Here is a 13,118-nt window from a genome sequence, read left to right as displayed (position 1 = left end):
AAATAATGTAAATGAAAAATTAAAATTTCCACATCAATTCAACACAAATTCTCAAATTTAAGTATAAATTACACAAATCTATTTAAAAAACACAAACTAGTATCTAAAAATAATAATTACATTTCATATTATCATTTAAAACAAGCTCCAAGAGAAAATATTCATTTCATTCACCACCATAAGCACCCATCCAACACAATGCCTATAATAATAATTAAGATTAATATTTTTAAATACTAATTCGAAGGAAAATGCCTTTAGTTTTCTTTAGATTATGACTTTAGAATAGGATATAGGCCATATACACACATACACAACTTTGAGCCTTTAGCTATTTGGTAATTTAATTAATGACATTATTTTCTTTATACATTTTTATATTAAAATTAAATTAAAAATATTTGAAAAAAATATTGCGGGTTTGGTGGATATCCATGCGGGTATCCACCGGATATAAGGTTAATACCAAACCCACCCGCATCCATGTGCGGGTTTTAATTTATAATACTAAACCCGCCCGCAACGGGTAAAATTACCCGCAACGGGCGGGTTTTGGCGGGTGGGTTTGGGCGGGTTTGCGGGTTTGCGGGTACAATTGCCATCCCTAGGTGGAAAATTTTTGGGTGCTTCTAGGTTGTATTATTCTTCATTCATTGGTTTCTTGTAGTCCTTATGTTTAACTTCTACATTTTACATAATTAATTGAGATAAAGAGAAACTAGGTACGCAGTTACACTTAGCTGTTATTAAAATTTATATCTGAGGTTTATTGTTCATTTCCGTTGAGTATCTTAAAGCTTATGAAAATGGTGGTATTAATTAGAGCTGGCAAAATTTGACACGACCCGATTACCCGACACGAACATGACACTAATAAATGGGTATGGGTCGTCGAATTTAACACGATTATTAAATGGGTCGGGTCCGGGTCAACACGATTTTTTTTCGTGTCGGGTTAGGATTAAAATTCTTGACCCATTTACCCGATCAATGACCTGATTATATTTTTTATTTTAAAATAATTTACAGATTCTTGTCATCAAAACTCAAATATTAAGATATTATTTTTATTCTTTAAAAGGATGAATATAGACACAATATTTTATTTATAAAATTTTAAATACATTTAGACCTTTAATAGTGTAAATGTATAAAATATTGGTAGACATGTATATTTTATAATATTGATATATAATATTATTTACATATATATAATTAAAACCTCAATAGTGTGTGTAATATTTTAGTAGATATGTATATTTTATAATATTGATAAAGTATGTATGTATGTATGTATGTACTTATGTGCATACATATGTATGACAAAGTGTAAATATTTGATGTAACTTTTATTTAATATATAGATATTAAACGGGTTATTAGGTAACTTGATTATTTTTTCATGTCGGGTTTGAGTCTTAATATTCTAACACAATTATTAAATGGGTCGGATTTGGGTCAACCTAAATTTGACAGACACGAAACTGACACAACACGAACACGACCCGATGACTCGTTTTGCCGGCTCTAGTATTAATATGAAGGTGTGGATGTATTGATCCTTATTATATTATTATTGTCATAAACGTGACATTTTAAAATATGTAATTATAGAATTTGGATATCAAATTATAACACTCAGTTTATGAAATATTAAAAATTATCACCAAAAGTTAACATAGAATTTAAAAATACCTGAAGCGAAACCTGAAAGCTATTTGTGGAAGATAATTTAGTTTGAGTGCATATACCACCAAGCACTTACTCTTATCTCCTCTCTTCTTTTTTTTTTCTGGTTGAAATTAGTAATTGTTTTAGATAACAAGGTGCTATCCGCGAATGATTGAAAAGAAGGCTAATTAATGAATCAACTAAAACATAATGATGGTGGGAGGTTGCATTTAAACTTTTTATCCAGATCAAATAAATAATGGATTGCATGATTAGATAAATGAGAAAATGTGGATTCCATGCAATCTGATTTCATAACCATACATTACTCTAATGCTATTGCTCATGCTATCTCTTATTAATGGATATTTCTTTCCATAGTGTTCCACTAACCTATTTGCCACTTCTATAAAATAGGATCACTTGGCCGACCATTGTGAGTATAATGGTAGATGTCCAGGACCAAGTTATTATTAGATCTTTATTTTTTTTTTGAATTATGCTTATCAGTTTTTCTTAATAAATGATCTACTATAAAAGATTTTTTTTTTTGTTAACTACAATTTTTTTTTGTAATAGTGTCATATATTTTCTATCACGATATATCTGCAAGTATTGAAACATACAATATTATTACATTAATTGATAATTAATCTAAGACCATAACTATTTTGGAGTTACTCTAAAATAAAGCACGAATTATAGCCACATACGCAAAGTAATAAATCATTAAAAAAAACTCATTATAATTTTAATCGTGTGGTTATGAAAGGGTGCTTTATCTTAGAGTAGTTCCAACATAATTGAACCCTTAATTTAATTAGTATATTCAAGAGATATTAAAGTAAAACAAGTTAAAAGAAAACTTTAAATGACTATATACAAAAAATAATGGTACATCGCAAATAATTTTATAAAAAAACTATGAAATTTATAAATTTGACTATTAAATTATGGAATCTTTTAATTATTGAATTTTTGCCATAATTTGTTCTCATTTACGACCATTTGAGCCTTATAATCATAACAAATTTGATAAGTGAACAACTAGATTATATTTTGGATTAAAATTTGAAAGACAAGATGATAATGGATAAAATTAACCATTTTTCTTTTAGTCCAATTAGTAGTAATTGGGTTGTGTCTGTAATGATGCAAAGAAATTAATCTCCCAAAAAAAAAACAATATATGCATAATCTAAACCTTAAAATTTAAATAAAGAAAGTTATCACTGCACCACTTCTATTTTGCTTTATATCTATCCAACAACTATAAAATTGTAACATGTTCTCTGCACCGTCTTTTTTTTTTAAATTTGTATCAATTAGTCACTTTTACACTAATACCGTTGAATAATTTAAATAAAATGATAATTTTACCCCTATATAAATTAAAAGACCATTTTATCTTATAAAAGCTTTGAAAAATTAAAAAATTATAATTATAAAAATACCCTAAATTTAATAAAAAATAAATCTCAAATAGAGCTACTCAGTTGATTTTTATTAAATTTAGATTTTCTAAAATTTTAATAATTATTTTTATTTAAAATTTTAATTTTGAATTTTTTTTTAAAAATAACTGAATTTATTTATTAAAAAATTATAATTTTGAAATTTTTTATTAAAATAAATTGAATTTATTTATTAAAAATAAATCCCAAATTTTTAATAATTTAGGGGATTTTTATTAAATCCCAAAATTTTGTAGTTATTTTTATAATTATAATTTTTTTATTAAAAAACAAAAATTCTAATTTTGGGATTTATTTTTTTTACTAAATTTAGGGTTATTTTTATAATTATAATTTTTTTTATTTTTCAAAGCTTTTATAAGATAAAATAGTTTTTCAATTTATTAAAGATAAAATTGATATTTCGTTTAAATTATTTAACGGTGTTAGTGCAAAAGTGGCTAATTGATACAAATTTAAAAAGAAAACTGGTGCAGAGAACATGTTAAAATTTTATGATGATGAACATAAAACAAAATAAAAGTTGTGCAATGATAATTTCCCTTAAATAAATTTAAATATCCAACTGTCCTTATAGTTAAGGGCCATGTTGTTTAATATAATCCAAGTTTTATATAGAAAATGAAAAAAAAATTAATTGGCAGCTACTAGACAGACACTATGAAAATATGACACGAAGAAGAAAAAAAAAAAAAAAGACAAGTTACAACTATAGGTTAAATTTGCAAAATAGAAAAATGCATTTTTCCTTTTTTTTTTTCACCAGAAAGGAAAGAAATCTACAAATTGAAGAAATACATAGAAGAATATCTTTATCACAAACAGATAATATGGTATGAAATCTGATAAATTAGAATTTCAATGCAACAGAATCAAGGTTTTTTCTTTTTTGTTTTTCCTGGGAAAAGTTTAATATGTTAATTATTTTTTTTTATAAATTCAATCATAAAATTTTTTAAATATTTGTACAAGTAAGGCGAGATTCTTACGTTTTGGATACTTACCATATGTGAATAAACAGATAACATGAATTTGGATAACGATAGTAATGTTGGTTTCCTAAGCATTTACATATTCTTGAAAAATGTTATAATTTATCTTTCAATTACAAATAGGTCCCTAATCTTAAAATGACCAAAATACTTCAACATGTAATTTCATGCCCAAAGTGGTGTTTGTTGGCGATGGGAGCAAGTAGGGGTGGGCAAAGTCGGGTTGGATCGGTTTGAGACATATTCTCAAACCGATCCAAACTTATCGGTTTGAAAATATTTCAAACCGATATCAACTTAAAAATTTTTCAAACCGAACCGATCCAAACCGATTGGATCGGTTTGGATTCTCGGTTTGAGTTTATTAACTAAAAACCCACTTCTTTTTTATTATTTTACCTAAATTATTTGTTTTTTTTTTGTGTCCGTAATCCAAATTGATACCTCTTTTATATTATTCATATCTACCTAGACATCTACATAACAATTCAAAGATACATCCATATAAGTTTACAACATAATACATCCTAATAAAGAAGTTCTTAACCTATTCATTCAAAATAAACTCACAAAATTAAAATAAAGTTGAACAACATTTGACAATTAAAATATTGTGCATCTTGTCCGTCAAAACTTATGGCCTAATTAGTTTTGATTTGTGAAAATCTGCATAAAATGATAAATATAATTAGTTAGATTGCTTAACTTAGAATATAATGTAATTATATAATATTTTTAGATTGGATCGGTTTGAATCGATTTGGAATCTTTCCAAACCGAAATCCAAACCGAGTGATGTCGGTTTGCAATCCAATAAACCGAAACCAGTTTTTTTACTAATGAAACCAATCCAAACCGATCCAAATGGTCGGTTTGGATCGGTTCGGTTAAAATATGCCCACCCCTAGGAGCAAGGTAAAATAAATAAATTCAAATGGACTATATTGTAATTTATTATAGAGTATTAAAGTTTGCGTTACACTATATTTAGTGTAACATGGGATAAAATATGTATTTTGATATTGTGTTATTAAATATATGATCATGTATATTTTCATTTCATGGTGTCATAATTAGTAAAAATAAAAATATTCAATGATTGCTAACTTTATGTGCTACCTTCAATTATTATTGAATTCACATAATCTATGCAATTTTGTACGTTAGAAAATAATGTTCTATTTTGTAAGAACATCAATAGAAACTTCAACAAAATTGCTCTCTTCTTACAAATAATTTTTATGTTTCATACCTCATCAGAGATTTATTACAAACGAAAAACTCATCCCCTAATTAAAGACAATAATTCGAAGGATTCAAATATTTAAATTCTAACTTAAGTTTAAATTGATAAGACAATTTATTTGTAAGTGTCATATCACATTAAATATTAATAACTAGTTTGATATCGTTGAAATTAATAGGTTAATTTTGCATTATCCTTTTTGTGAATTGATTATTTTTAAATATACCTTTAATTTTAAAAACCTCAATTTACTCTTTATTTTTGTTAAGAAGAAAAAAAAATCATCACTCCAACCTTATTTTTTTCATTATCTTTTAACTAAATATAAGGGTAATTTGAGGTTTTCAAAAGAAAAGTAAGTAATTTAAAGACAATTTATTTGCAACTGAGATAATCTAAAATTTATTTAAAACTAATCTTATTTATCACATCAGTTGAATTTAAATTAAATGTGGGGAATCTGCACCATAAGGACATAATTTTTATAAAGGGAGAATTTGATCCCTCAATAAAAAAAGTAAAAGACAAGGGGTGTAAATGATATTATGTAAAAATAAACGAAACCGAAGACGACGGCAGTAATGAAACAAAAACAACATCAACGACAAAACGGTTTCCTAGTATCAATCTCCTTCCAAAGTTTCAGTTCAGTTTCTTTCCATTTTCATTCCATTTCATTTCATTTATTATATATATGTATATATATATAACAAAAACAAAAATGAAAAAAATCACACGCAATACTTTAACTTTCTTAATCTCTTGTTCATTTTCTTAAAACTCAAATGGCGGGTCTCCACGGTTCATCATCATCAAGGCCCCTCATTTCCACATCATCATCACACCCACATCAACAGCTCTTCACTTCGCGTCTCCTCTTTCTCTTAACTCTCTTGCCCTTAACTTTAGCCGCATTTGCCTTCGTTCTCCAATGGCGCGGCGGCGGTGTCGGCGTCGGCGACGGCTTCTTGATTGCCGACCCCGTCGCCCGCTGGTCCCACTATCACCACCACTTACCCGGCATGGACATCGACTCCTCCCTCCTTCCTGCCACCACCACCGTCCGTTCCTCCTCCTCCTCCTCCACGTCCCCCGGTGGTTGCGCTGATATTCTCGGCCGGAGTAACTCCCTTTCCTTTTCTTATTTCAAAGACTGGAAGTTTGATTACGGAGCTGATCTAAAACCCAAGGTGAGCGCTTTTCTTGTCATTTTCGTTTGGTTTGATTCATGCCCTTTATGGGTTTTTGAAGATTCAATCTTTGATATATTTTTTTTTTTTGGTATTTATTTATATAGTAGACACACTATTCTGCTTTTGTTTTTTTCCTTTTTTCTTTTTCTTTGTCTGGTATCTGTTATTTTCCTTAATTTTTGGATCTTGTTTCTTGCATATTCAAAGTTGCATTTTTTTTGTTGTGTTTTGGTTGAAAAATTTGATTCTGTTTCACTTTCTGTGATCAAGTTAATTTTCTTCTGTTAGCTTTATTTACTCCATATTTTTTTTTATTTACGCTTATGTAGATGAATCTTCCATTTTTTTAATAGGAAAATGAATATTCCATTTGCTTTCACTACTTTATTTTATTTTTTTCTCTTTTTAACGTTTAGTCAATTATTCTCATCTGTGGAGTATTGAAGGTTGCTACGGGCTTATGCATTAAATGCAGATGTGGTGTGGAAGTGTGCAGATCTACAACACTTTTTAATTATATACCTCGTACATGAAACATAATTTTCTGAGAGAATTCTTAAATTTACGCGTAGAATGGGTTGTGATTCATAAATCTGTAGTACCTAACAATTGATGTCCCTGAATGGAGTGGAATTCAATAGAATTTGTACTGCAAGCTGAGGATTTTTTAAGTCAGGCTGTGATCAGTGACATTACTCTGTTTTTTCCTCACCACTCAATAGAGAAATTTGGAATCTGGTTTTTGGGATCATTTTAAATTTGCTAAATTTCAGGTATTGGCACTAATTCATGTACTCTCCCTATTGGTGTGACCTTGTCCAGATATGTATTACGGCAAGTACTTCTGCTGGCCTTGAACAGACCATACCTTGGATCTTTTATCACAAGGTTATTGGTGTTTCTAATTTTTTCCTTTTTGTGGAGGGGAAGGCTGCCTCTCCTGCTGTATCCAAAGTCTTTGAGTCAATTCCGGTGAGATCTGCTTCCTCATTTGCCTGTAATAATTAGGACTTTTCACTATTGTTTTTCAAATATCCGTAGCCATGAGCTATAACTTTTATGTTTGTAGGGGGTGAAGGTTATATACAGAACAAGAGAACTAGAGGAACAGCAAGCCAAAAGGTCAGTGTATACTGATATTTGATTTAAATAGTTGGTGATGATAGAGATTATCTTTTTTTTTTTTTTCAAAATCATGCACAGTTTTATCCAGTTTCTAATTGTTTCAACTGTGACGCAATGCACTTTGTTTTGAGTTTCTTATGTGCATATATAAAGTTTTAAAACTGTGATGTGGTTGTGAGGAGTTTATGGCAGTGGGTGGGTTGGGGGGGGGGGGGGGGGGGGTTAATTTTGTAGCAAAGCTGGAATCGTTATTCAGTTTCTTCTGTTTATGGTCTTATGAAACTTTCGGCTGTTTTAAGAAAGTCTTGGGAGTAGGCTGAAAAATGAAACTTTTGTCTTTGGAAAAAGAAAGGACGAGAAAATAAGTATCCACTACGGTGAGAGCACAAGCTTGAAAATAAATAACCGTGGATTGACGTCGTGTAACAGGACATAGACAAACCTCCACCAACCACCATCATTAACATTTAATTGGGATCACTACCCTTTTCTCTTTTCGATGTTGTATGGCTATAGTTTGCCTTTGGTTTCCTCTTATGATGAGATTGTTATACAAAATTTCCTTTTCAGATGTTACGCACTGTGTGTCTGATGAATTGTTATTTTGTTTTGTTTATATTATGTGGGGTAGCCGCATCTGGAATGAGACCTGGTTGTCAAGCTTCTTCTATAAACCATGTAATTATGAGTTATTTGTGAAGCAATCCCTGAATATGGAAATGGCTATTGTCATGGCAAGGGTATGGGTTCTACATTTACATCTGCAGCATGTAACCCTCTGTATATGTCGTATTCATATGTTTTGATGATAACTCTTTCTTCTTATAAACTTTTAGGATGCAGGCATGAATTGGATTATTCATCTTGATACGGATGAGCTAATACATCCTGCGGGAGCTCGTGAGTACTCCCTGAGACAGCTGCTGTCAGATGTACCTAGCAATGTCGATATGGTAGTCTTCCCTAATTATGTGAGTGGATCAGCATTTATTATGCAGATGAAAAATCCCATTAGTATATATTTTGGTGCAAAAAGAATTTGACACTTTGTTTTGATGGTCCCTTTATTTTTTCGCGTTGACATGAATGATAATGGTGCAATATAATTTGTTTTAGGAGAGTTGTATTGAGCGAGACGATATCAAGGAACCATTCAGCGAGGTAGGATCTCTCTTTTGGTTGCTTCCTATGCTTCTGGCTGGGTAAACAGATAAATCAATATAATATCAAAGTTAGAGTCATTCTAGGCTGGTTTATTAAAGGCTTCACAAGTTTTTTCTAATATGATTATCATCTGCAAGTTTTCTTGACTATTTTGGATGTTTGCATCTTAACACGAGGACAAAACATTCGTAATTATTGATCTATCACGTTGTCACAGGTCTCGATGTTTAAGAAGAACTATGACCATCTTCCTAAAGATGTTTACTTTGGAAACTATAGGGAAGCAGCCCGCAATAATCCAAACTACTTTCTGACATATGGAAATGGTAAAGCAGCTGCTCGTGTTCAAGATCATCTTCGTCCTAATGGTGCACATAGATGGCACAACTACATGAAGAACCCAATGTATGGTGATTCTATACTACACTAACTTTATTAATGAATTTCATCTGCATCCATGTATGTATTTATTCATTGAGATGCTATATGGATAGATAATGTGAAGTACATTACCACGAAATGCATGTATATATGGATAGCTTAGGCTCCTATGTAGTACCAGCATGTCCTGTCCCAGGTCTTTCATATGCTTCATTCCAACCATCATTCTGAAACCAAATGGGTTGCCTTGGGTTCAGGCCATGTTTGGGCTCATATGTTGCACCAGCAGCACAAACTAATTTGTTTGGGGAGAAATGGAGAGAGGAAAGGAGAGTAAGTGAAGCTCTGAATGACCAATTCACCTGAATGAATAGACATTTTATATAACTTATTAAATGTTGAATAGATCTCCTAATTGGGAAAAAAAAGTGAACATTTACCTGAATATACTTTGTGCAAAAAATTTTGGAGAGATTCACTAGTTTATACTGGGATGATGTATGTCTGTGTTATTTACACCTTATTTGCTACAAGCTTCCGGTAGATTGCTTATATGGATTACTTTTTACTAATTTATTGAAGACAATACTTTATATGAAGCTGTAATCAGAATATAGAAATTGATTGTGGATCAAATATCCTGGGGGAGAAGAAGAAAGAGATTACAGAGTTGAGAGCAGTGGTAACAAATAAGAATATGGATTATCCATCAGGGTAATTTTGGCAGTATAGCCAGGTCAGGCTGGCCAGGTGTTGCACCCATAGCCTGACCTTGCCTCATCCCCTATTTGTGTTTTTAGTTGTTATCCTCAAATTTCCTTGATCCCCAAAATGTTAAGAAAAGCGTTACCCTGCCATGATGGGTTTATTGCAGTTCCCATTAGAATTGGGAACCAATACTGTTCCCACCCCTTTAGGTACTTTGTGTGTCTTAACAATTTTAGAAAATGGTCATTATGAAAATCTTTTTGTTGAAGTACTGGTCACTGTAGTTCAGCTTATATCTATTTTCGGTTGAAAGTTTTGGTAAGGATCAGAATATTTCCTTTTTCTCATTTGTTGACACAGGCTTAATACTACCGTGTAATCTTTGATAGTGAAATCAAAATGGATGACGCTGCTGTCCTGCATTACACATACACCAAATTTTCTGATCTGACTTCAAGACGTGATCGGTGTGGCTGCAAGCCTACAAAGGAAGATGTTAGAAGATGCTTTATGCTGGAATTTGACCGAGCTGTGAGTTTTTACCTTTGCACTCTTTGTTCTTTACAATGCAGCATCTATGTTACTTCATTCTGATTCAGCATCATTGCTCCTATTATTTTAATTTCACGTGTCTCTTTTTAATTTTTTCACCACTAAATGTATATATGTTTTCTACTTTGTTAAATTAGTTTCAAAGTAAAGTTTTTGTCGGGTAGAATTTGTTCAAGATAAATGGCAACTACAGACAATTCCTGCTAAGAGCAAAGTTGTATACACAAAAATAGGCAAATAAATTCCTCACAAAATAATCTTTAGACTTTCTTAAGGATAACTGATAAGAACTTTTAATTAATATATGTAACTTCCCTATGGCACACCTTGCTGCTGGATAATATTCACAATCATTGACTGTTCTTCAAAATTTTTTTCTTTTTTTGAGGCTAATGGTGAAACAGTTTTAACACTAGCTCTTTCATATTATGTTCTGTGCAGGCGTTTATAATTGCCTCAACTGCAACAGAGGATGAGATGCTGAGCTGGTAAAATAATGTAAAACTTGTACAGTATTCTATTGAGGAATTAATACAATTTTTCACTTTAGAAGTTTCAATTTTTTTCTTTTTTGGAACCTCTTGAGTTATAAGCTTCTGGATATCTCAGGATATAAACAGCTTTATTCATTGCGTTTTCCCCAGAATTTGTTTCTCATATCATAATATTGGTACCAGTTGATGTAAATTTATTGCTTTCTCAAGGCTACGGTTGATACAGGTACCGTGAACATGTTGTGTGGGCTGACAAAACGTTGAAAAAGAAACTCATGATGAAGGGCATCTTGACTCGCATTTACGCTCCCATGGTGAGTCCTTTTGAGTTGTGCAGTTGACGGATGTTGTGTTGCACGTATGCACCCAGTGTCTTAAAACTGTTTGATATTATTTTCCTTCATAGATCATTAATCAAGGACTACGGGAATCTGGGATTTACGCCTCTGTAATAGCATCAGCGAATACAATGCTCTCAAAGGACAAAATTCTATCATCGGTTGAAAGTAGAAACAATACTCGAGAATCTAAATCTGTAAATTCTTCAAGAAAGATTGGTGGTTTCGGTCAGTCACAGGCAACTGCAAGGAGGGTCTTGGAATTTATTGATGATGCAAATTACACATTAGCAATCCCACCAGAATCTCCCCCTGGCCCAGATGACCTTAACATTGACACATAGTCATATTACATTAGCAGTGGTGATTGTATCCAGCTGCTTCCTTTTTGAACTGGGATCTAAGATTTTGTTGCTATGTGAAAGAGAAAACTCAAGGGCGTGATAGATAGGTCTACCTATGGTTACGAGTTATGGAGCTCTTCCCGATCATTACCCAAGCGCTTGTGTACATTTCAGATTTAGATTTTAGGTTCTATAGAGTGAGAGATGTAGAGCGGTATTATGATGTTGGAGCATTTGTCTTTTTATCTCATAGTTGCATATTTTAGAAATGCTTTGGCTATAACCTCGGTTGTAATTTGAACCACTGTGAGTGCCTTTCGTTATACACATTGAAAGGGGCACTATCATATTATTCATCTCTTATTGAAAATAAAAAATTAGAGGTTCGGCATCATTTTCAAGTCCTCTTTCATATTCTTTGAATCCTACAACTGCTTTCATAGACCAGGGTCAGATTAATTCACTGAATGTTGTTGTTTGCTCTTGATAACTGCTTTTCTTGAACCAAAAGTGCTTCTTGTTCAGCCCTTAAAAGTTTCATTATCACTCACTTATTTCAGCTTCCTATGCTGCTTACCTGAATTGGCTTTCTGCATAGTGGACTGCTTTATCTGAATAGTCCTCTAATATCGATGAATTAACCGTAAATTCATGCATAATCCACAAGCCGTCTTCTGGAGGGTTGTTAATATTTTTATGCCGAAACCTTTTCTTGAATCCCATTATATGATCATCAGACTCGCAACCCCAATGCCCTGGCTCCATCCACTGGGAAGTCCACAGCGCCGATCTTCTTGAACCATTAGCCGACTTGGCCCCCAAAAAACAAAAAAATTACAGAGCTTTAGTTTGCCCGTTTGGAGATGTTGAGCTATCGTTTGTACAATTGCCGAGACTCTCGATTTTTGTTCTTGCCTGGCTCGCTAGTCAGACCCCTTTATCTTCTAGAAAACCGCGTTCTCCGAATAGTTCCAAATCTGCCGTCGTTCTTTTTGCCCATAAACACCCTACTCTTTCGCAAGACTATCATCAAGAACTGGGTTTTTGTGTAATCTTGTCCTACAGGAAGCTGCAAACCAGTCCTTGTTCCGTTTGATAAAATCTGTAATCAACCTCAGGGATTGTAAAGAACTTTTTTCCCGGAAAGAAAAACGGTTGAGGAATTTTGGGAATACGTTAAATTTTGGTGACTAAATAGATTGAAGAATGAAGAACAAGAGAGATGTAAAACGCTGAACTTCGGAATATCAATTACGTGCAAGTCAAGCGAATTTGTTGTTATTTATAGCTGTTGAACAAATGTTGGTTTGGGAAGGTGTTTTATTTGCTTGCACAGCAAGTATACAAAAGAATTGCCGGGTCTAAAGTCTAGGCGCCAGTGACTAGCAGTTAAATGTAGGCTATATTTGGCGCCAATGTATGGTTTTATAGCCGT

At 32.1% G+C, this 13,118-nt stretch overlaps 1 protein-coding gene across 1 annotated transcript; it reads left to right on the top strand.

Moving 5' to 3' along the window:
- The first annotated feature begins 6,015 nt into the window (after positions 1-6,015).
- LOC102622221 (glycosyltransferase-like At3g57200) lies at positions 6,016-12,077 on the top strand. The gene is made up of 11 exons (XM_052433163.1): positions 6,016-6,574; positions 7,400-7,549; positions 7,647-7,699; positions 8,334-8,442; positions 8,539-8,673; positions 8,819-8,863; positions 9,084-9,271; positions 10,345-10,486; positions 10,949-10,995; positions 11,228-11,315; positions 11,408-12,077. Exons 1-11 carry the CDS (start codon positions 6,170-6,172, stop codon positions 11,681-11,683), a joined length of 1,638 nt encoding a protein of 545 aa, XP_052289123.1. The 5' UTR covers positions 6,016-6,169; the 3' UTR covers positions 11,684-12,077.
- Positions 12,078-13,118: the final 1,041 nt, after the last annotated feature.

Source organism: Citrus sinensis, chromosome 9 (genome assembly GCF_022201045.2).
Source record: "Citrus sinensis cultivar Valencia sweet orange chromosome 9, DVS_A1.0, whole genome shotgun sequence".
NCBI lineage: Eukaryota > Viridiplantae > Streptophyta > Magnoliopsida > Sapindales > Rutaceae > Citrus > Citrus sinensis.
This window is presented reverse-complemented; position numbering and strand designations above follow the sequence as displayed.

Coding starts and splice junctions, on each gene's coding strand:
- LOC102622221 (XM_052433163.1), top strand. CDS start 6,170: ATGGCGGGTCTCCACGGTTCATCATCATCAAGGCCCCTCATTTCCACA. Junction 8,443..8,538: donor TGGCTATTGTCATGGCAAGG/GTATGGGTTCTA, acceptor ATAAACTTTTAG/GATGCAGGCATGAATTGGAT. Junction 11,316..11,407: donor CTCGCATTTACGCTCCCATG/GTGAGTCCTTTT, acceptor TTTCCTTCATAG/ATCATTAATCAAGGACTACG.